At 40.4% G+C, this 25,160-nt stretch overlaps 1 protein-coding gene across 1 annotated transcript in view; it reads left to right on the plus strand.

Moving 5' to 3' along the window:
* SND1 (staphylococcal nuclease and tudor domain containing 1) overlaps window positions 1–25,160 on the plus strand; it is a 427,097-nt gene that overhangs the window by 213,857 nt on the left and 188,080 nt on the right. The window contains exon 13 of the mRNA XM_090287466.1: window positions 16,505–16,615. Within this exon, the coding sequence (XP_090143592.1) occupies window positions 16,505–16,615 (111 nt within the window). The remainder of the gene's footprint in view (window positions 1–16,504; window positions 16,616–25,160) is intronic.

Genomic DNA, 25,160 nt, shown 5'->3' on the forward strand with positions numbered 1-25,160 from the left:
GCTTCGTTAGATGCTACAGCTGTCTCGTCTACCTCCATACTGTTTCCAGTGCCCACCAGATTTCTGTGTGAGGAGGCCAGCAGTACCTGGGTGAGCGACCCTAAATGCTGAAGTTTGTAGTATATGAAGAGAGTTATGGAGGGTCACAATTCTAGTAGTAACACAGGCACTGAGGGGTTATGGGGTATCACTAGCCCTAACAGGCACTGGGGGTATTCCGCCAGAACCTGTAACTAGGATAGTGATACTCTCAGTGACTGTTACAACTAGTGTTAACTCTTAACTCCCTCAATGCCTGTTATTAAAGGCCCCCATAAATTCTGACACTAGCAATGTTGAGTTCTTGGGGTTCCCAGAAAAAACTAGATGAGTACTTGAACCTTCAAGTCTCTCCTCATTTGTTAATGACAGTGATGATGGTTCTTAATATCGCTGTTGACTGCTGTTTACTTTAGATGGTTGAAATATTATTCTGTTTTGTCTTATTAAATATTTTAGTACACCATTTGGCTCAGAATATTTTTTTTTCCTCCTCTAACCCTAGGTGCATCTTATGGTCAGGTACATCTTATAGTGCAAAAAATACGGTAATTATAGATTCACAAAAGTTACAAGTGTATTACAGATACATTCACCCCGTGCACCCTTCCTCCTGTTCCGCCAGTGGTTATATCTTACATAATTATAGTATAGTATCCAAACTAGGAATTTAACATTGGTATAGAGTGTGTGTGTGTGTGTGTGTGTGTTCTAGGCTTGTGCATTTTATCACGTGTTCGTATAACTGCCACCACAGTGAAGATAGAGCACTATTCAGCCATCATGAAGGTCTCTTTTGTGCCTGTCCCCTCCCATCATCCTTAACAACCACTAATCTGCTTTCTACCTCTATAATTTTGTAACTTCAAGAACATTATATAAATGGAATCATACAGTGTGTGATCCTTTGAGGTTAACTTTTTCCATTTAGCATAATGCCCTTGAGATCCATCTGAGGTGTTGTGTGTGTCATTGGTTTTCCAGTCTGCATGTGGAAGCTGGAGGCGGGCTGTCTTGGTGGAAGGAGGCCTGTTTTATAACTTGAAATCTGAGTTTCATTCCAGGTCACTCACTAAATAGTTTTTTAATATCTCTGAATCTCAGATTAGCCATTTGTAAGATGAGGGAATTGGAGTAGAACAGTAAGATTCTTTCAGCTCTAAACTCTGTGATTATAATGAATGAAGTCTTTATGATTTTTCCTGTCTATAATAATGAAGTCCACTTCTTTTGTTAATACTTACTGTGCACTAATCTTCTGTAGTCTCATAAGGACTAATGAAGAAACATCTCATAATTGTTTTATTGACATATGGCTACTACGTATATTTAAGAACAAGCTATGAGCTTGATGGCCAAAATAGTACTTGGCAAACTATGTGAATGTGAAGGCAAGTCTGATTTTTCACTATTTTCAGTGATAAGAAACACAGAAGTAAACTTCTTAGTCTACATAATCTAGTGAACCACAGAGGTACAAGAAATGGAATAAACTCCTGTTAAATGTCAGTTCTGCTCTTAATCAAGTTTTTTTACTTTATTTTTTACTTTCTTTTGTTTGAGAAAGAGCAAAACATTGATTTGTTATTCTACCTATTTATGCATTCACTGGTTGGTTCTTGAATGTGCTCTGACTGGGGATTGAACCCATAACCTTGGCATATCAGGACAATGGTCTAACCAACTGAGCTAAACTGGCTAGAGCATAATCAGTTCTTTAAACACGTTTCTACTAATGAGATAAGTCATTTTTTTGTCTTTGAATAAAGTACGTAGCCAAAATAGAAGGCATTAGCCAGTAAAGGATCAAAAATTTTGCTTGTTAGTGGTGTCCATGGTAGAAGATATCCTATATACCATTTATTTGCTAATTCCTCCATCTTCTTTTTTTATACTCCAGAGCATTTCATTACATTGTATCTTAAAGAAATTGTGGACATTAAAGAATTGAAGAGAATATTTTCTCCTAAGTTGGTCAAGTAGCCTGACCTCCCACCCTTTACCACCATTGTGTGTGTGCAGAGGGGATAGGGCCCTTCCAGTCCCTAGTGGAAGGATTGGAAGAAATGTGCCTGCTGCAACAGTGCTCCACAAACCACAGCCAGAAACGTGTATGAACCCTAAAGTATGTTTAATACTTACTGAAATGATACGTAATCTAGAAGGCCTTGAATATTATCATTTAGTGCTGTATAAAGAAAGGGATAGAACGATGAAGATATATTAAATGTGCGTGACTATTGGTCAGTAAATCCTAGTTCATTTTAAAAATTAGATCAGAATATAGAGGTGGAACATATTTTTTAGATCTACCTCCTCATTTTACAGCTTCAGAAACTGGTATAGTCTTAGTGCCTTTACAGGAGTTGAAACAACCAGAGAGCTGGGGTAAGAACCCAGATCCTGTGTCCTGAATGACTGCTCTGTGCTATGAGTTCTTTATGAAATGAGCTCATAATTGCTCTCTATGGCCACAAAGTGCTGGAGGAAGTGGGAAACATTAACTGGCTTTCACTATTGAAGAATAAATATAAATGCTGTGTATAACTTCTCTCTTTTGTTGGATGAAGGAGAATTGATCAACATTTATTCTTAATGTTTCTGTTTTATCCCATTCATCTGTTTTACTGTATTCTGGCTCTTACTCATTTTTTTATAATTTATATATATATTTTTCCTCTATTAAAGTGCTAGCATGAGGTAATGTCTTGTATTGGACCTTTCTTTTAAAAAAGAAAACAAAACAACTGCCACACTGTGACTTTCTTTTTTTTTTTAAGAAAGTTGATTTGGTTTCCTCTTATGTGCATTTTGGAAAGCAAACAACAGACAAAATAAACTAAATAAAATTTAATCTTTTTGGTAACTAAAGACATGAAATAGTTGTAACTCTTAAGTATAGTTGGAGCATCATTTTTGTTTAGAAACTCAAATGAAATAACTAGGAAAATCTCTTTTATAATACTAATAATAGACCTACTTCACACTTGCACTGTTCATTCATTCTTCTAAGCACCTATAATCGACCCCTACACCTGAATGCAGTGGGATCTTTGTAAAAACATAAATATGTGTTTTCTTGACTTGAAGATATTCACCTTAATATAGTCCACACTTTAATATGATCATGGATATTGCTAAACTGACTTTTATTCTTCACTGAGTGGCAAAATCCTCAAGGCCATTCTTATTTCACTGCTCATCTTCTCCTGCACTTCTGATTTTGCTTAGCAAGGGTGGCTGCAACTATTGGATTTCAGGTTGGTTAGGGAACCTCATTGAGTGTCAAGTGTTTTGATAGAGATCACACTGTAACTCCTTTCTCAGCTAGTAGTGAGGTGATGGGGCAAGATAAGAATTTTTTCCCATTTATTCTACTCCCAAGTACCTAAGCAGAAGGTTAAAGGTTAAGTGCTTTCCTGCCATCGACCCTGGACCCTGGACCCTGGACCCTGGATGGCCTTTGCTCGGCCTACAGACTCTTGAAGCCTTACTATGGCATTTGCCTCTCACCCTAAGCCTAGGCGCTAAGATTTCCTGATTGAGAGGAAACTGTGACCTATGTAACCCATGCTTCGGGACTTTGTATAAAAAAACACAGCAACTCAAGAATGCAGCCCCAAAATGTAAGGGTCAGCTAGCTCTGTTAAGTTGTTTTGGACTGCAGCAAGTCTGACTGTCCTAAGGAAGGAGATAGATTGGGAAGTTTCGAGGAGCTGAAGGAAATGAACTGAGGATGGAGTATCAGACTTGGAAAATGAAGGGGGACCAGGGCAGCTCCAAAGGGCCAAGAAGCAGGAAGCGAAATAATTGTCTTTGCTTAGGCATAGCCTAAGGACAGCATCACCTGCACGGGCCCTGTCTCAGGGGCAGGACACCAGGTAATGAATTCTGACTGCCTCCTTCCCTTTGCTTTACTCCGAAAGCTGGAGCATTTAATTGGCAGAGCCACTGTCAGTGTGTCTGTGCACTGGCTGCCAGGGACAGGGGCAGGGGTGAGCATCTGATGGTTTTCATCTTCCCCAGTGTAGGAGATGAAATATCCAACAGTAGGATATGACCTTATGTAGAAAGGGGGATGGCAATTGCCTCTTACTTACTACACCTGCTGTTTAACATGTGAATATTTGGATTTCAAACACATGTAAAGACCATATGACACACAAAAATATGAAATGGCTATCATCAATTTTTGTCACAGGACCTCTCCCAGGTCAGTGACTTGATTGAGAAACTGGGGGTGATGGTAGGGGAAGGAGCCGCTACTGACTGTACAGATTCAGTTTCTTCCCTTCGCTATTTCTGAGAGAGAGATGTTTGAGGATGTTTTCACCTCACATCTATATTCACACTCTTCACGCTGCTCTTCTGTAAAATGTTTTCTCAAAGGAAAGAAAAGAATAGATATAAAAGATGAAGAGAAAACATGCTTATGTCTACACTGAGCATTTCTACCTTGTGTCAGAATAGAGAGGAAAAAGGCATCAGATGTTTTCAAATAATTTCTCACCCTCCCCCAGAATCCTCAGAAGGCAAGCAAATTATTATAATGAAATGTTTAATATGTATTTTAGCTGACATTATTAGTATTATTAGAGTGATCAAATTTATAATATATGGATTTTTAATGAGTGATAAAATTCTATCTATGAATGGCATTTCAGATCATTCATGTGCAGAATATATTTATTCCTGTTTTATAGAATTTTAAAAGGACAATAGCATGATAAAGGGAAATGGGATGAGAATTGGAATGCTCTGAGACACCTGTTGTGATGGTGTCATTGTGTGTTTCTTTAGACAACTCAGGTAAAAAAATTCAGGGTTTCTCTCTATCATTTACATAAAGAAGGCTTTGGGTTATTTTATCTCTATGGACTTCTCTCTGATCAGAAATTCTATGACTCAGTTATTACTTTGTTTTTATCCAACAGCCCACAGAACCCTCTGGGAACTCAAGAGAGTGAAATCAGTCAGCTAGCCAATAAATATTTATTGAGTGCCTACTAAGTATTTGGCTCTTTTTGGACCAGTAGGGAATATGATCTAGTTGGGAAGACAAGATATGTACACAAAGGAAGATAATAATGTACAGAAGTGAAAGGTAAGGGCCAAGTGAGTAGTGCAGACAAAGGCATAGAGGTGCAGAGATTGCAAGGCTTGATTGGTAGCTAAGTTGACTGGTTGGACTAAAGCAGAAGATTGAAAGGCATTTGATGGAACAGGGTTAGAAAGACATATGAGGGATCCATTGTAGAATGCTTTTATAGTCTATTACCCTGTAACTCGTAGCACTTAGTCAAAAGAAAAATGGGTTTAGGATGATAAAAATCTGACTTCTAATTGTGGTTGTGCCACTTACCAACAACAGGCTTACTTGTAGCAAGTCTGAAACTATTTACTCTTTTTTGGCAGTATAAAGAATTAGCATATACTTAGCACTCTTGTATTGCTAGAAGGATTAGGTTAATGTATGTTAAAGTGCCTGTCCTATAATAGACACCCAATAGATCTTAATTAAATCTAAATTTATCTTTTGAGTGAAAAATCAAGGAAATAGTTCTGTCATCAGATGTTTATAGCTTAGGGGTCGGATAGGATTATTAGCAAGATACTTTTCATTGCTGAAATGCCAAGTCTCTGTGCATAGCCTCTCTTGTTAGTTCTAGCTCTGTCACTTACAAGTTTTGTAACCTTTCTATCCCTCAAGTTTCTCATCTGTACAATAAGGTTGATAACAGTTCCTACCTCATCAGGATTTTGTGATCATTAGATAGTTTAATAAATGTAAAGCATTTAGAATAGAGCTCAAAAAATGTTTGTCTTTTCCCCTAACCCTCTCCTCTCCATCCTTCCTTCTCTCTCTTTCCTCCCCCACCTCTGTGTCCTCCCCCTCTCCTTCTTTTCATCTTTATTGCATATATGATAACTTAATGTTGTCTCAATATTGGAAAATGCCTAAGAAGGTTTCTGTGATCCTGGTGGATTTGAAAATAGGTTTACTTGCCAGACCTGTGCTTTATGAGGATTAAACTGGCAGCATTGGGTCCACATTGCAAAGAAACCAGCTAAGGGAAGCTGCAGTAAGGAGTCCAGGTGAGATTTAGTGGGAGCCACAACTGGGGTGGAGAGAAAGGACAGAATAGAAAACATTCTTGGGGGAAACATTGGAGACTGGAACTCAAAGTTTTGACAACTACTTTTATATGGGAATGAGAGCGACATCAGGAATAGGGCACTGCGAATATGATGGTCCTGATGAGATGTTAGGAGAATGAGCTGATCTGGTAGGCTTCAGAAAAGCTTATTGTAGAGAAGTGAGTTTATTTTTGAAACGCTGAGCTTTATATGATGATGAATCATGCAAATTCACATGTCCTGCAAATAGTTGGAACTATAATTGTGTGGCATATTTAGCAATGAGTGGACCAGTTTGGCTGGATTGGAAGTGCATATTAGTTAGACAGTTTGCTTTCTTCAAGCTAGATCCAGTATTTAATTGATTATCTTAATTGTTTTTGAAGGACCTATTTGTTTACTTCTGGAAAAGATGTCTGTGTAATAGAGGGAATGTCACTCTGGGTACATACCCCCTGTTCTTCCCACTCTATGAGGAAGATTCAGATAAATTCATGCAGTTTGTCTATGAAACAGAATCCCCATCCCCACTGTTTTTCTCCTGTATTATTTTGAGGATTGCTGATCAAGGGACATATTAGGTATTTGAAGGTGACGTAGTTTTATTGTCATTTACATTTAATGTGCTCCTCTTAGATACAGCTATGGTTCATCATTGTCCAAACTTCCTCAGATATTTTGTTGACTGGAAAGTGCAGTGATAGTCAAGAGAGGAGCTGGCATAATACAGTATAATACCAGGTTTTTTTAATCTTATCAAGCTATAACCATGATATTGCTGAATAAATAAAAGTGTCATATAAGAGGTGGCAATAAGATTACAGTACTGCAGAAATCCCGGGGGCAGAATAAAATTGTCTATTTAGTAAGCATAACAATTTGATGGAACTATTTGATGTTATGCTTCTTCCCCCTTCTTTTCGAAATCACTTTGACCTATATTTTCAACACTATTCTCTCTATTCCCTAGAGTTCTGAAGTGAATTAGGTGTTTAATTCTACCTCTTCCAAGTACAGCAGCCCCCACCCCCCGACCATTTGCATTTTGCTTTCCATGGTTTCAGTTACCCACAGTCAACAATGGTCCGAAAATACTAACAAGTCATAAGTTTTATATCGTACACTGTTGTGAGTAGCATGATGAAAGCTTGTACTGTCCCGCTTCATCCCTCCTGGGACGTGAATCATCTTTTTGTTTGGCATATTCATGCTGTGTATGCTACCTGCCCGTTAGTCACTTAATAGCCATCTTCACTGTCATGGTATCACAGTGCTTGTGTCCAAGTAACCTTTATGTTACTTAATGATGGCCCCAAAGTGCAGGAGTGGCGGTGCTGGCAATTTGGACATGCCAGAGAGAAACCCTAAAGTGCTTCCTTTAAGTGAAGAGTTGAAAGTTCTCTACTTAACAAAAAAGGGGGAAAATCGTATGCTGAGGTTGCTAAGATAACAGTAAGAATGAATTTTTCTGTCACTAGAAGTGTGGAGAAGGAACAATAAATTTATGCTAGTTTTGCTGTTGCACCTCCGACTACAAACGTTAACAGCCATGGTGCACGATAAATACTTAGTTAAGATGGAAAGGCTTAAATTTGTAGGTGGAAGACATGACCAGAAAGTGTGTTCTGATGAATATCAGTGTGCTGTGCCAGAAAGCATTGAGACTTAGAGGAAGACTTCAACAAGGGTTCCCCTGAAACAAGTGACCCCATCACATAACCTTTATTATAGTATATTGTTATGTGTTCTATTTTATTATTAGTTATTGTTGTTAACCACTTACTGTGCCTAATTAATAATAGTATGTATGTATAGAAAGAAAATAAGTACATAAAGGGTTCACTATTCTCCCTGGTTTCAGGTATCCACTGGGGGTCTTGGAACATGTCACCTGCAGATAAGGGGGACTACTCTATATTTCTGTCGTATTTTGCTGCCTGTCTGTTAGTTTTTCTTTCAGGAGATCAAGGGCCATAGGGAAAAGTGGAAATAAGGTAATGACTATGATATGGACCAGAGCTACCTTGGAGTACAGAACTAACTATTCTTTGCAGGATGAGTATGAAGTGACATTTCTTCATCATCCACCTTTAAAGCCTGCTTCGTAGGTGTCTCTGGTTTTATTTCTTTTCTTCCCAAACTGAAGAGTACTGTTGGTGCTCAGAGGGGCATGGCCTCTGAAGCTAGGGAGGGTTTGGTCAGGGCTCAGGAGTAAGACTTTTATTTATAATGAAGTTTGGATGAATATGTGCTGTAGGGGTTCGAGGATTTATCTTTCTACAAAGCAGTAATTTTTTTCTTGGAATGGCTTTTTCTTTGTTTTCTTTCCCCTTTTCCCCCTCGTCTGTTTCTCCTTTTCCTCCCTCTCTTTCTTCCTCCCCCTTTCTTCCTTTCTTTCCTTTCTGCCAGTTTTATATATGAGTTTTCTTTGGTTTCATTCTAATCATGCATCCTTTCGGGTTCTTTAACTAAGTCCATGTCAGTCTTCGTTGTTTTCTTTCCACATCCCGCTTTCCACGAGGAAGAATGATTAGGATTCATTAAATACAAAGAGAAAGCAGACTCTATTGTTCCCAAGAGTTCTTGATTTTCATAGCTCAACTCCAGTCTTTGGAAAATGCTCTCATGAAGAAAACAGTTGTGTTTAGAACCTGTACATGTTCTGAATGTTCATTCAATATAAACTAACACTTATTGGAAGTTTTGTTCTGAAGAGTCCCTTTTTGCTTGATTTATTTCTAAGGTTATTCAGATGAGTCCCACTCCATACTTGCCCATTCTTGGGTCATGCTTCTCTTTGGGTCATGAGATGTCTTACATTCAATATAACCACAGCTGGGTTGGTGGGTTGTCAAAAGCAGTTACCTTTGGCTCTCAGAGCCCAGAACAAGGATGTTTTGCCCTAAGACTCCATGAGCCTTAATACAGCCCTTAATAACCATTGCATTCCCCGTCCCCCCATCCCCTGTCACCCCCCTCAATTTACTTTGGTTTCTAGAGCCTGGATAGGGCTGTCAAGGCATCTGAATCTTCCCTTGTTTTCAATCAATCTGTCTTGCATTCTGGGAAAGTCCCTAGCCACTGTGCAGATCCTCTGGTGGGGTCCTCTGGTGGCCATTCTGGTGACAGGACTTGTTAAACAGATAAAGGAGCGGATAAGAGTAAAGAGATTTTTTTAAAATAATATTAGTTATTTTAAGAATTTTACATTAATTGAAGGGAGAAGTGGAAAAAATAGGGAAGATGGTAGGAGAGAGATTTGGTAAATCTGTAAAGGATGTTGTAGCACCTCAGATGTTTCTAATTATTAATGCTTATAAAACACAATCTCGGGTCTACATATGTTGCGTGGTTACATAGGAAGCACCTCCTGAATGTATTTTAAGAAAAAAAGGGGGGGGGGTCATAGTTTCAGATCCATGCTAATTCAGTCATTGGAGATTGGAGCATAAAAGGCACTGGGTGGGAGAGGTCAAGTGCGACCCCTTGGAGGTATCATCATACAAGCTTTTGGAAGCTACCTGTTGCTCCATAGGACTTTCCCCTCCTTTCAGGCCTGGTTGGAAAGCAGTAACTGAAGAAAAGATACTTCTTTGTTGCCCATTGTCTGCAGATTCTGCTCATCTAGAATTTCACTCTCTCCTTTTTACAGACTGATTTTGTCAGTCTATGAAAGCCAAGGCTAATAACTCAAGCCTGAAACTGTCAGATTCCTGTCTCAAAGAGCATGGATCTTGGAGGTCTTCATTGAACCTGTAGAGAAAGAAGGCATTTGGGTCTGTTAGTCATTTATCATTTTCCCACTTTTTTAGTATATTTTATTACAGTGGAAAGCCCACATTTTCAATATAAAAGCGGATTTAATATTCTGAAGAAAAGAGTTTTCCAGTTTTCCTCGCTCTCTGCCTTCTTATGGCATCCTGTAGTGACCTCTTCCTCCTTGCTTGTTCTAACCTAGTTGCAAAAAAAGACGTCAGCATTGTGAAGCTTCCCTGTGGCTCAGCCCCACAGTAGAGCATCCCTGTACAGCTGAGAAGTGAGATGAGCCATCTGGTAGGTTAGAAATCAATATTGGAACCCTGTCAGCTGGGGATCTCCATCCCAGTACTGGCGAGAAAGCCTGTCCTTGTGGCGAAGGTACAGCCAGTCTGAAAAGGAAGTGGAGGCAGTTTTTCCAGTATAAGACGTTGGAGCTTGGAGGGCCCCAGGTGACAGAGGCCCGGGCTGTGTGCCTGATGTCTGCTTGGATCTGTGTTCTCTCATAGTAAATAGCTATGGGATGTGTTTTGTGCTCAGTTTATGAAATTTGACCACAGGGCCTTGAAATTACTGTAAAGAAATTATATGGGGAGTATATGTATTTTTGTTCATGCATGCACACATGAGGTGGGTACCTCTGCAATAGGTGATGTTACTGTTATGAATGAATTGAGCTGTTATCTTTCAACCCTTTTCCTTTAGCCTTGACTGAAATATACTGTGGAAGCATTTCTTTATGGGCTTGCTTTATTCTGAATATGTGCCTATGTGCATGTTTGCCTTAAGGAAAATACCCTGCTTTCATAATTTCCATTGACCCTCAGTGACTGATAAAATGTAGATGATTTTTAAGTGGAAAATGTTAAGCTCAAACAGCTAGGTAGAGATCTATGAGCCAGAGCCATTTTGAGTTATCTGTTATCTTTGTTCAGATAGAGAATAAAGGGTGTGTGTGTGTGTGTGTGTGTGTGTGTTATGGTATTATTCCCTCTGCCCACTCTTTTGAAATACTTATCCATTTAACCCAGGTCATTTTTTTACGAAGCAGTGTATTTCCTTTAAACTAGCTCTGTTGTTAGGCACCAAATCATGGAAGTCACAGAATGTATGAGTTAGTAAGTGTATGTGTATATATAGAGGAGTCTTTTCTTATAAGTAAAAAATTAAGGATAATGCAAGCCAAGTTTCTCATAGTCAGAGAAGGGAGGTATATATGGAAAGGAAGAAAACTAAAATGAACCCTGTCATGTTGGATTGGGATTGTAGATATGTGTGTGAACTCATGGTAGGTCGGTTCAGGTTTTCTAAGAAGCTGATGCCACAATGGGACTAGATGTGCAAGAGGTTAATTGGGGAAAACTCTTCTCAGGGATAGGGATGAGGCTGGGAGAGTCATCGGACTGCACCGTAGGCCTTGGCCCTGTGGAGAAGTAGGAAGGGAGGGAGGGAGGGAGGGAAGGAAGGAAGGAAGGAAGGAAGGAAGGAAGGAAGGAAGGAGGAAGGAAGGAAGAATGGAAGGAAGGATGGATGGATTGGAAAAATCTAAGCTGTGGGGCAGTTAGTTCTAAGAGTTTCTGCAAAGCTGACAAGGAGTCCTCGAGCCAAAGTTGCCCATCAGAGGAGGTCAAGGTCTCAGCAATTGGCCTGCCTTAGTACCTCTGCTGTGCTCAGTCATTGGCTAGGAGCAGCTGGTGGGAAGTATAACCTTGGCTGAAACAGTGATGGATTTTCAAGCACAGCAGCTGGGACTGTCAGTCAGTTATGCTTCCTGCAGTCACTGAGAGGCACATTTTCATGACTGCTACACATGGTTCTCAATAGTTATAGAAATAATTGTATAGAAAAAATGATGTAAATGTGGGCTACTTAGATAAATGGTTGATTGCAGAGCTACAGAAAACAGCAGCCTGAAAACATGCTGTACCAGAAATCAGGAAGTGCTCAAAGAATGGTGGGGGCATGTCCATAGGATACAGAAGCCTGCTTGACCCAGTTCCCACTAGCCAGTTCAGGAACGATTTCAGCATCAAAATAACTAATGATAGTAGTGGATTATTACCCTTTGAATAAAATGAGACTCCATGAGTTTATACTGATCCAAATAAATAAATGAATAACGGGAGAGTGAGGGCTGAAAATTACATAGTTCAAAGTGTCTTCTCTCAATTATAACGAGGAAAAAGTAACTTTACAGTGGAGAAGCTTGGTAGACATTATCCTGATCAAGTGATCAGTGAACATTGATGGTAAATTATACATCATTTCATAGGAGGCTAAGGGAACAAACAATACAGACTCTCTTCTATGGTGTTCCTGCCAGAGATGCATAATTTGCCTCTCATCACAGTGGAACATCAGACAAACCAAAATAACTGGACTATGTATGCTCTTTGAGGTGTCAAGAAAGACTGAGGAAGGGAAAAAAAGAAAAAAGAAAGATGGAAGTGTTCCAGATTAAGGAGCTATGGAAACTAAATGTAACACCTGATTCTGAACTAGATCCTTTTTTTTTCCATAAGTACTTTATTAGAACAATTGGCAGAATTTGAGTAGGGTTTGTGGATGGTAATTAATGTGTCCACGTTGATATCCTGGTTCTGTTCATTGTTTTTTGATTATACAGGAAACTATCCTCGTTTGTAGGAAAAGCACACTGAAGTATTTGGGGGTGATAGTACACATTGGGTTGGTTACTTACTCTCAAACAATTCAAAGATGGAGGGCATGTGCGCCATATGACATGCAGTTTTTCAGTAAGTTTAGGTTGTCCCAAAATTACACACACATACACAGTTAAGCAGTCTAGGTAATTTTAGACAATTATATCATATATCAATATGTTGTTTGTTACTTCTAATCTTGGAGTAGAGAGATTAAGGATGGGGAAAGCTGACAAAAGACAATTATAATCTACTGTAAATGAAATCTGTTTAAAGAATTGTATTCTCGTGTATGGGCATAGAATACCTTTTCTCCACATTGGCAGAATATTGGGACCTCAGAGTTTGTGCTTTTTTTTTTCTTTTTTTAAAATTTTTTTAAACAATTTTATTTATTATTTGTTTATTTATTTTTAGAGACAGGGGAGAAGAGATAGAGAGGGAGAGAAACATCACTGTGTGGTTGCCTCTCACTCGCCCCCAACTGGGGACCTGACGTGCAACCTAGTCATGTATCCTGACTGGGAATCGAACCAGTGACACTTGGTTCGCAGGCCGATGCTCAATCCACTGAGCCACAGCAGCCAGGCCAGAGTTCGTGCTTGTTAAGCATCCTGTTTTGCTGTGGAAATGAGTGGGAGGGAAAGGTTTCAGTTGCTAGAGATCCTTTGAGAAAGCCTGTATGTGAGACTTATGTTGGTTATGTTTGTATCAGGAATATCTGATCATGTCTAATGGAAACAGTTCACTTTTAAAAGAACCTAAATTTCTCTTTTAGTTTGGAGAAGCAGTTCAATCCCACCACTAACTGTCTTTGTGTTTCTAGCTGGTACAGAGAGAGATGACTTCCTGTTAGACGTCCAAGGCTGTTAGTGCCCTTTCTGTATGCTGATTGTGAATTATCCATTTGAGGCAGACATGTGTAATTGGAGTAGAATTACTGATACACTCAAGAAAGCAGAACTTTTGAATTTGTCTAAAACGGCATAATGTCATGGCATGTAATTTAATGTTCTCTTTTCTTACTGGGCAAATGATCAACATACCAGTGTTGGTTTCTGAGCCATCTTTAGTGGGGGGCTGTGCAGGGGGTAGAGTGGAAACCTTCTGACCTTTCATTAAGAGGGAGCCAAAAGGAATGAATGAGAGAGTCAAGTTCATGGATCTTGGCTAATTTCATTTTCTCTCTCTCCCTTTCATTCTGTTTAAATTCAAGTCGTAGATAATGGAGAGGAGAAAGACAAAAGCTGCTAAGACATACGTGGAAAGCTTTTGTCCTTAATTCTATTCCTGGCAAGCTTGGCTAATATATGCTTAGGATAATAAGTAATGTTCCAGTGCTGTAGTTTCAAAACAATTAGGTGTTTTTCGGATATTTCAGAGAGTAGCTCAAAATTTTCAGGATGCATTAAAAAAAAATTATAAGAATGTGCTGTGATTTTGCCACATTGAAAAAATTATTTATCCTAAACGAGCTAAATTATTTCATCCAGAAAAAATTTACTGTCTGCTTCATGACAAGCATGATGCTAGTCCCTGTGGTACAGAGCAAGAAAGAGGCGGCCCTTGCCCTCTCAGCTCTCATAATGCAAAGGGAAGATAGACGCTGAGGGACTTATCATAGGGGAGCCACACCAAGAAGAAAATACATGTGATGTGATTCTCACATGCCTGATTCATAGTAAATGCCCACTAATGATGGTGGTTATTATTATTTCATGTGTTGTACTCTCCTTCCTGCTAAACACCAGCACCACAACTGTTCCTCCAGGAGAAATCTGTAATTAGGGATATGAAGCTAAGAGAATATGGCTTACACGCTAAGCTTCAGAGAGAAAGGAGAGGAGGGTAGCGGGCAGGCCGTGGAGCTGGGAATCAGGCCTTACGTGGCTTGTGGACATTTGCTGACAGGATACCAGGGCAACAACCATGAAGGCACAGGGAATGACGTTGCCCTTGGTTCTCTACTGGCCATGCAGGTGCTCAGTAATTCTGTGAATTGATTTGAGCAGCATTAACAGGAGTGGATCATTAAACATTTGTGCTTTTTTGCTCATATTCTCTAGCTTTTCAGATAGAAGCTTGTTTGTATGAATTTTTTCTTTCCTGCTTTGTCATTCCAGCTTTCTCCTCCAGACCCCACGTATTGACTATAAAATGCCAATGCGCAGTAATTGAAAATGCAGTAACAAATACGTCTTTGTTCTGCTGGCATTTCAGATCACTCAGACATCTCAGCCTGTCGCAAGTGGAGTGGTCTTCTCTCTGGCTCCCGGGTGGGTGGTGCCTCTCTGCTGCCCTGTTGAGGCTTCATGGTGACACCCTTAGTTAAACTCTCCCCACACATCAACATCTACATCTGCCGACTTGGGGCTGTCGGCATTCTTCGTGCTGCCAAACCCAGCTCTGTGATAATGACAGTGTTTGCCAGCATGCTTATGCGGTGACTCAGGAGACAGGGTGGCCAGCAAAGCAGCCTCTTTGTGGGAGTGGATTTTGAGAAGTGCTAATTCTGTGGCGGTTTGGAGATATTAATATCACGCTGGCAGTAGATAAACAGGCAGCAGAGGGGCACATAATGAGAAGAGAATCAGCCGCAGCATCTTTTCCTCCTTTCCCTTCCTGCACATATTATTTTGTTTTCGCAACTTTTAAAAAAGTAAGTCCCTGGGTTTTGATGAAGAGAACCGTTACTTAAGTGGCTTAAATGTGTGGTTCAGCTCCCAGCATCTCCAAGTGTGTGAAGGGTTAACTACATTTCCAGACAACACTAAATCGTAGCATATGATACAGTAGCCTATTGCTTGGCATACCCACTCCCCAAAGGGCAGCTAACCAGATGGTTTGAGTGGGGACTTTCATGTAATTATGACAGACACAAAGGAAGACAGAGCCACCACCACTCTCCCCCAGCAATATCATGACTCTTGGATTCCAATACTTGCTACGGGTGATTTTTGAAAATTTGTTTTTGCGGTTTGATGGCTTTGCATCAAGGTCCCTTTCCAGGATGGGGCGTAACCATGCAAATACGCAACATTAGATGTTTGAGAGTCATGTCCAGAGCACTTTTCTCTAGTTAGATGTAGGTCACTTATAGTGGAGCCTCTCTAATTCTGGTAAAAGAAAGGATTCAACAGAATTGAGAATTGGTTTAAGAAGGATTCTAATTTGTATATTCTTATTCAAGCTCTCTTATTGTGCTGTTGTATAGTCCTAAGAGGACTGTTTGGAGTATTACTCCAAAGCTGGTCATCTCTGATTTTATTTGTTTCTCTATTTTATGCCATTTTTCATACAGCACTTCTATCCCACCACAGTACCTTCCTCCCCCTCCCTGCTACCCCCCTAATTATTCATAGCCTTACCTTCTGCACTCCCCTTCGCGTGGGAGAGCCACAGTCAGGAGTTCTGATAAGAGAAGCACGTCAAGCGTTATGTTAAACCAATGTTTCTAACACCGCCAAATTGAAACAAGACCTTTTCTAGTTATAGTATAGGCTTGAAAGGAGATTTTAAGAAATTTAGGTCATGCTTTTATGTGTGTTTTTTTAAATCTGTATATCTGATGTTTTAGAGCAGACTCTTCTTGAGGGTAATGGTTTGTTTATAACATGCTATAAATAGCTTGGCCTAATATGTGCTTCTTACAGATATTTTCTGCTCCTTTTTATGTGTAGATTGATATAGAATCTGACTGTACTAGACAAAAAATGCTGAGCTAGGAAACTTTGTTATTCCATCTTTTATTTGGATTTCTAGCTTAGCAATTCATTGCTCTTAAAGTCCTCAGCTTCTCCCTCACTCTGCCGGGATGCTTCAAGTCCTCCAGGTGCTAATTGTTATTATTTCTGTTGACTGAGTCCCATATCACCTCTGTGCTCACTGACCTATCTTTTCTGTTGCAGAAACATTGCTGAGGCCCTTGTCAGCAAAGGTCTAGCCACTGTGATCAGATACCGGCAGGATGACGATCAGAGATCCTCTCACTATGATGAGCTGCTTGCCGCAGAGGCCAGGTGAGATGAATAATTTTTAAAGTAAACCACTGGGATCCACGACCCCACTTCTTCCCCACATTATCCTGCCTGAGCCTGAGCAGAACATTATGGGAAATAATATGCTGAGAAAGCTTGTATTCTTTTATTACGTTTTTTCCCCATGAAAAGAAAAGGAGCTCACGTCGAACTTGCTGTCAAACCTTGATTAAGTACTATAGGCCTCTGTTTTTTAAATCTACGTAATAGGTATATATTAGAGATGATTTTTTTATGTAGATCAAGTACTATATAAGATACCCTTGCCGTCACCGCTACTGTCATTCCCTGGGACTTAACAGTGAAGCCCTGCTTCCGTGTGCAGGACACTTGCCTCTGGTTCTTACCTCCAGAGGCCTCTGCTCCCTAACCCTCTCATTCATCACCTCTGGACCTTTTGTCATATACAAAGGAAATGAAAACATTTATTAGGAAATGAGTTTTGCTTTCACACTTCTGAGAGCTGGCAGGAGGGCATTTGAGAAGCCCTGTGACATTTTACTTTTGTCCTTTATCCCTGTGGCTGGTTGCCCCAAGGACGTGTATTCTGCTCAGCGGTATTTCGCACCAGCGCCATTCCTCAAGGCTTTTACTCATGGAGACGCCTGTCATTGGGTGGTGCAGGTGATTCCCAGACTTACCAGGAAACAGCAAGAACTGAGCTACTATTGCTGAACTGACTTGGATAGCTCAGCAGACTGCTTGGACTTGACCAAAATATATCTATTGTTTCAAAGTGATTACAGGTGCTTGCCTCATTGGCCCATTTTTCTGCCACCTGGTACTTACTTAGTTTTAGAAGTTTGGTAATTGCCAGGTTATGCTCTGTAGTTAGAGGAGGAATGAGTTTGGGCACATTGTTATCTATACAACAGACTTTGTCATTGAGATCACTTCTCTTGCTCTTTGACCCAGAACATTGCCCTGATATGTGACACTTACCTCTCATACCATGACACATCCTGATGGATAGAGCATCTGTACAAAGTCACACAGAATGTCAGCTAAGAAATCTGTCAGCCTACAGCAGCTTTTTGGATTCTTTCTTGTAGGCTTTTCCCAATAGACTCTTTAGTTTAGGACCTGATTCTTGAGCACAAAGAGTTCAGTGAAAATACCAGTATCTGGTTGTTTAAGGCTCATTAATGGTTAGTATAAAATAATATGGTGGGGAGTCCATTAACAGTGTTTCTCTAATCCTTTCTCACTTCCTCATTTTTCCCTCTCTGCCTATGTTATCACTAAGTCAACTGGGCTGAAAGAACCCATCATGGGAAATGTGGCTTCACATCTCTTAAGTACTGTTTGATGATCTAGTTATTTCAGGGAAATGGACAATGATTAGAACATACTTAAGGTGGGATTTGGGGGGCGTGGACCCGTGCTGGGCGCTCTCAGCTTGATCTGGTGGTAACTTGAAAAATAGGTTATGCATTCCCAGAGTCGCTGGAGCACTTAGCAATACAATGGGATCTAGAGTCCTATTTTCTGCCCTGGGTTCACTCTGCCACTAGTGGATATTTAATTTTGACCAGTAGGTAAGCATGAAAATAATTTGCATAGCAGCTCTGGAAAGTGAGGCCACAACAAGCTCTCTTATTATGCTGTTGGAAGTAGCTATGTTGTGCACTAATGTTTAATGAGTATGCATAGAGTGAAATTTTTTAAGTTTTAGGTTTTAAGAAGAAGACGGCCTCTTTAGCCTAATATTCATTTTGAGCTGAAGGAATGTAACAAGATGCTTGCCTGTTAAAGCAGTGAGCTGCCTGGAGATAATTGTGTTGAGCCATTGCTTTCAGACCGATGGTCGATGGTCGGAAAACTGGCTTCAGGGTCACTGCTGTGTTGCAGGTTGAGTAAACGGAGAGAAATTGACTACTTCCCCAAGCCTGTGAGGCACTGCTCTAAGGCAGCACAGACCTCATAAATATTTAGAAGAAATGGCCAGCATAAACTGTGAGGTTTCCTTTGAAGCAGTATCATCAGTGAGCCTCAGAATGGCAGTCCAGTGCCATCTTGTAGATGCTAACCCCCAGCAAGATGGATTAAGGTCTGCGAAAGATAGGAATGGTGGTTTTGTAGCCATTAAAAAATATTTTCATGGAAATAAGGAACAAATTGACAGTGACCAGAGGGGAGAGGGGAGGAGGGTAATGGGGGGAAGAAGGGGAAGAGTCTAGTCAAAGAACAAGTATAAAGGACCCATGGACATGGACAGCAGGGTGGGGACTGACTGGGCCAGGGGAGACCAATGAGGGGAAAATTGGGACAACTGTAATTGAACAACAATAGAATTAAATTAGAATATTTTCTGTGTAGAATGACCCCCCCGCCCCCCATTTTAAACGGTAAGGTTGGCCTCCCTTCAAGACCACATGCTTTACTTTGGTTTGCCTGCAGTTTGAAGTGCACCATTCCCTATAACACACTCCTCATGTTCCCTTAGCTTTCTTACTTGCTTCTGTCATGTCACAGCGTGTCAAAGCTCTTTTTACATGTTTCTTCTGCCCCTCATCCTGCCTGTCTTGAATATTATGGGAGTTTAGGGTTGTTTTCCCCAAGATAGATTAGCTATATTTTTTTCCAGTTGAACTCTGCCTTGTAATTTTATGCTCCTGTCAATGGGTTTCCTGTCTCCCAGCTTAGTGTCCTGTGCAGATCTCATTAGCGAGTTGTTTATGCCTTCCTCGGCCCTGAATAGAACTCCTAGACAAGAATGGCTTTGGTGTTGACCCCAAGTCTCTCACTGAATAGACTGTCACTTAACTGTCTTTTGTTTATCACCCTATGGCCAGTTTTTAATCTTCAGTGATTGCATACTGAACCAAGCCAATGTGAATTAATTTCCCAAGTAAAATTTCTTGAGATACTGTGTCTAATGCTTTAGCAAAGGCCAAATTAATAACATCTGCTCTATTCATATCATTCAATTTGGAACTCATTTGGTAAATAATAAGTGGTTCTTTAGGCCCTCCCTGCAAGGGTGTTGATTCCAACAGATTTCTTTGTCTCTGATCCCTGGATCTCTGTTTATCACTAGTGATATCTGACTTTAGTTATCAGAGCACTGCTTGGCCATTAATTCTTTTAGAGAAACATTGTAAGCTTTGGGGAAAGGGCAGCCTGTTAACTTGTCTGACTTCCCGGGTCAGTGGACCTGCCTGCCCAGGAGTTGATGAGCTTTTTGGGGGCTCTGTAGCCGCTGCTTTCTCTACAAAGTGGGTATGATCTGCCAACCTTTCTCAAATCATCTGATAGGAGCTCAGGGAGTGTTGCGTTATGCACCCATTGGGAGACCAGGTGAGGAAGAAGGGGAAGAAGAATACCAATTTTTAGTTTGCCTGCTGCTTCTAAGCATATTCACCTGCCTCCAGAAACACTCATACCACTTCAGCAGCTCTGTTCAGTTTGCCAGCCCTTCCAGGCTCCTTCATGCAGGTGCCTGTCTGCTCTTGGGAAACCCTCATTATGCCTCAATCAAATACATGGCACATCTAGAGGAAGCCACATCTTTTTTATTCTGAGGATAAATAAACCTCTAATTCCCAACATACAGACCTTCTTTTGTAGTTAAGTTGTCTGTCATCAGCCGCCGCCTCTCTCATTACCTTGTGTCCTGGCAAGATAAGGTTTTGGCATCTTTGTATCTACTCTCAGGACCTGTTCTCTTCTGAGCCTCATTGAAAAGCCCTTGATTTTGTCCGGGCTTCTGAGAGCTCTGGTGTGTGTTCTTCTTATTTTTAGCAAAAAGAACTTAGCAGCTGATCCACACTTCTTGGGGACACTCCTGAACTTGGTTCCTCTTTTTAGGGACAACATATGGTCTCCTTTCGGGAGTGACACATTATTTCTTTTATGCTCCATCCTAATTTTTCTTTCTCCATGTTGACTTTCCAATATTTCCAGCTCATGGTTAACTTTGGTATGTCTCAGCCCACTGGCCTGCTGCATTCCTAAATCTTGGTGAGTGGACTAAACTTAAGGCAGGGCTTTGGACTCCTTCAGAAAATCTCTCATATCCTTCTGAGGGATTTCCAAGATACTGAGTCACTATCAAGGCCCTTGTTTTCTAAGGTGTTTATATACTCTGTCCTGTATATTTGGTATAACACATCCAGTATGATTTTAAATAGGCTAGATGTGAATTTCCTTAGCATTCTAGAGGTCGTCCAAGTGAGCTTTCGTCAGGCTTGTCATGGACTCCAAAGATGAGCTGGTGATGCTGGGAATTAAATCAAAGCAGGCTGTTGTGTGCCTTGTTTTTTGAGCATCCATAGTTGGAGAAAATTATCTGTGTGTATCCTTCTAAAGCTACCAATAACTATATTTTAAAATGCAATACTCTAAGGTTTCCTAGAAACTGTTAGTCTCTGTGACTTCTTGCAGGAAAACACAGAAGTTGGGGCTTTATTTCTTTAAGGCACTCTTAATTCTGAGATTTTGTGTTATCAAGATAAGATGTATATAGTCAGAAAAGGAAGTGATGCCCCATCTTGACTGTGGGAAAGCAGTTGTTTTGAACAATCTGGTGTCCTTGCCAATTGAAATGAATTTAGAGTCATTCTGGACATACATAATAAGCTTAAGGTTATCTTGGGAGAAGAGAAAAGGACAGGCTCTCTCTTACCTTTCCGTGTGTTTTCTGTTTCTTGCCCAGCACACTGCGGATTAAGAGAACTGTGGTGTTGTCCCCTGTCTTTGGAAGCAAGCACGAGTCTGCCCCTTTCTCAGCTCTGCCTTGGCTGCCTCTCTTCCCAGGCCCCACAAGGAATGTTTTCTGATTGAGCAACCCTACAGCATTTCCTTTTTTAAAAAACAAAACCCAGCAACTAGTACTCCTGCCTTGCTGACTTCTGTATCTCCAGCCTCCAAATCCCGTCAACACTGTCCTTGATCAAAGCATTGTCAAAGTGTTAAGTAATAGTCTCTCTTGGTGATGTAATTACCTAGGGCCACGTTTGGCCTACCAATTTCCATGCATTTGTAGCAGTGACTTGTAAATGTATGTTGTACTGAAGTGCTTTCAGTACTACTGGGAAAGAAGTGCTCTTGGCCTCCCATTTTTTCTGATTTATAGAAATTTTTCCATATTTTTATCTGATTTATAGAAGTTTTTCCCAAAAAATTTCAGTAGGAAAAGTAACTTGTGCTTAAAAAGTACAAAACTTTTTGGTAGTCCTTCCTCTCTGTATCTTTCATTTAATTGGCATTTGTAGTATTGATTATGAATGTAATGTGAAGACTTACGTGCCTACATTTTCTGTCGCAACGTAAAAACCTCTGACTTTAGGATTCTTAAGTGGAAGAGCTCAGTACTACTAGTTTGACACAGTACTCATTTGTTAAATATCTTAATAAGAAGCAAGTTTCATCTGCATACTAATCCAGTGAGAAACTTGGTGTTGAATTTGAGTGTGTGTTTTAAATTTTTAGAACTAATATATATTATCACAGGGTATAGAGTATGTGAGTTAACCAGTTCTCCAAGAAAACAAATTATTCCTCTATTGGGAACAGTTGTTCAAGGCTAGTTTATTTTGCATATGAGAGCTTTGCATTCATTTCTTTTCTTTATTCTCATTTCTGTGAGTGTATCCTGGGGCCCAGGCATTGGGGATAATAGTGGTGAAGAAAAAAGGCAATAGACTCAAGCCTTACAAAGTGTGCAGTCTCGGAGGGACAGACATTAAATAACTTTAACAGTGTCTCTAGATATTGCTTTTTCCCATTTCTTCTCTTTTCTTACCTGTTTTCTGAGCCCCTCCTTTTTTCTCCCTGTGTTATTAACACTGCCTGCTGTACATCTTTTTTATTCCATCTCTCATTTCTATTAAATTTTCCCAGGAGAGCATCTCCTTGAAATTCATCTCTTCTATCCAGCCCTGTTCTTATCTTCTCAATAGTTTAATGACACAGCTTTAAATAAACCAAGTTTTCTCACTTCCAATTAATGACCTCAACAAGTGAAATTTCTTTTTATATAAAACTAGATTCTACTGAATACTGTTAAAAACAGAGCTTTGATTTGAAGTCTTTCTTTCTCCTTCTGTGTAATTTCTGTATAATTGTAGGTCCCTGTAGCACCAGGATGCAATGGGATTTTTAGCCCAAGCTTCATAGAAAGCTGGTGTTGGGTGAATGACCTTCTGCCCTCTTCACTCGGCTGCATTACATCATGCCAGTGCAGGTTGGAAGTCAGCGCAGGGTGTGGGGAGGCTGTTCTTTCTCTTCAATATCCTGAGGGCTTCCTTTCTTCTTAAACCTTGGAAGTACACACACCACTACATGTTGGGCTTGCAGTTAGATGTCACGGCCAGGAGGTTGCTAACGGAACGGGATAGTGCACATGTCAGTGTGGGATGTTTCACTGTTGGGGAATAGGGTAGATCAGCTATTGCAAGAGCCTGTGACAACAGGAAAATGCATTAAAAGAGCCAGTGTGGGGAAGTGATTGGACGACACAGCTGAATGTGGGGAAATTTAGCTTCTCCCTTTCTTCAGAAAAGATGATTCACTCAACATCCAAATAGCAGTAATCAGTCTGCATTTAAGGCAGCACAAATGGCCACTGCTGGAGAGCTGTATAATGTCTCCATTTCCAAATAGTTTTCTCCTTCAAGATATTAAGAGAATCTATTCACTCTTCATCCTATCCTTCTCTTCCCTTCCTATCCCCAGTTCTCTCCTCTGAGAGAACTCAGGCTGTGGGACTCACCTTGATGACTAGTGTGAGGGGTTTGGGATAAAGTTGGAACCCATTAGGTTTTTCTTCTATTTTGTATACAAAGCTGTGGGTGGTTCTGCCAAGTCATGGTCAGATAATGAACTCGTAGTAAGAGGCAGACCTCCTTGCCTGATATTTTCTATAATCATTAATCTGCACTTGTTCTGTTCCTTCAGAGGAGGTCATTCTCGAGTAATGGTCCTAGCTGATTCGGTTTGTCAGCCCCCCTCCACCCTGCCCCATCCCAGTTCAGCTACAACCGGAGCACCTTGCCTCTTCTCTTCTGTCTCACTGTTCTCTTGGCTAAATGGTTCTTGCTCCTTTCACACAACTCCTAAAGGTTTGAGGTTTTGATATGTATTTCAAGATACATTTGAAGATTACCATACTGGGAATATAATTTTAATCCAAAATAGTTTGTAACAGTGGAGTGATGACACTTGACTCTTGAATCTTTTGAATGTCTTATAACTTGACTCCCTAAACCAGTCATTCTCAAAGTCCGGTCCTCAGATCAGCAGCATTATTGGCACTTGAGTACTTGTTAGAAATGTGAATGCTAAGGTTTCTCTAAAGCTCCCCCAACCGAGATCTGCTGCGTCAGAAACTCAAGTTGAGTCCCAGTGGTCTCTTAGAACGAACATCCTTTAGGTGATTCTGGTGCACACTAAGATCTAGGAACTACTGCCCTAAACTGTCATTCCTGACCACTGTGAAACAAATCAAAATATGTGTCCTTTTATGGCAGATTAATACTCTTATAGCGATTAGTTTTAATCATGGTTGTAAGTAAGAGAGTAAGGCACGGAATGAACAGGCTTTGGATTTCTTTGTGTGTGTGTCTGTCCTCGAAGTGCCTTCCCTGTGGTCATAGCCACCTTGTTCCTTACCCGGTCAGTCAAATAGCTCTGTATTCCCTTTGACTCTTATCTCTGTCCCCTTCCTCATACTCAGCATTCACGGCTTTTTAATTCAATTCCTTTAGAGTAGCCTTCGCCAGCTCTTGGCTAATTTAATGTGAAATCATCTTGAGGGTTGCTGTGCTTGCTTGATTTGGCTTATCTGCAGTGTGACGTGGCTGAGTGGGTCAGAGGGCTGAGTCTCTACCACGAATGTCCCTATCCTACTTTGCTCTAAGCCTTGGAAATCTCTCAGGAGGACTATAGTTTGAATAATTAATCACTGATACATCAATGCATAAACAGAATTTTATAGCTACCGGTGAAGGGAAAATCCACTTCATAGCTTTCTTTCATTTGCAGGATTCTTTGCATCTGAATTTCTTGTAAACTCCCTCATGCATTTCTGTTTTATCCTAAGCTGCCCCTGACTCCCCAGCCTCCAGCTTTGGGCCCAGAAGTTGAAATGTATTACTTCCCTTTCCTTTGCCTCTGCATCAAGTTCGGGGATCCAGATTTCTAGTGGATGTCAATGAATCTTTTCCAGCAGGTCCCAGTAAATGTAGCTCACATTGGAAAAACCATTTTCCGAACAGTAAGTTTGATGCTTTTCACTCTTGTCAAAAGACACATTAAAATTTTCTCTGATTTGTTCATGTTACAGTAACAGATATATTATCTGGTGCATTGGGGATAAAAACAAAAATACATGGTCTGTGGGGATTTGGAGGAGCAAGTAAGTAATTGCAAATACAATTGTGTGTGAGTGGAGATGTAAGCGGGTACCTGAGATGCATGTGGAAGGAGCAGCTAAATCAAAGACTTACCCACAAATAGAACCCATGAGGCAAGGTGTATTCTGTCTAGAAATGGAAAACAATAGAGCTTTGCTGTCCTATGACAC

The sequence above is a fragment of the Furipterus horrens genome, unplaced genomic scaffold, assembly GCF_987537825.1.
Source record: "Furipterus horrens unplaced genomic scaffold, mFurHor1.1.pri manual_scaffold_9, whole genome shotgun sequence".
Taxonomy (NCBI): Eukaryota; Metazoa; Chordata; class Mammalia; order Chiroptera; family Furipteridae; genus Furipterus; species Furipterus horrens.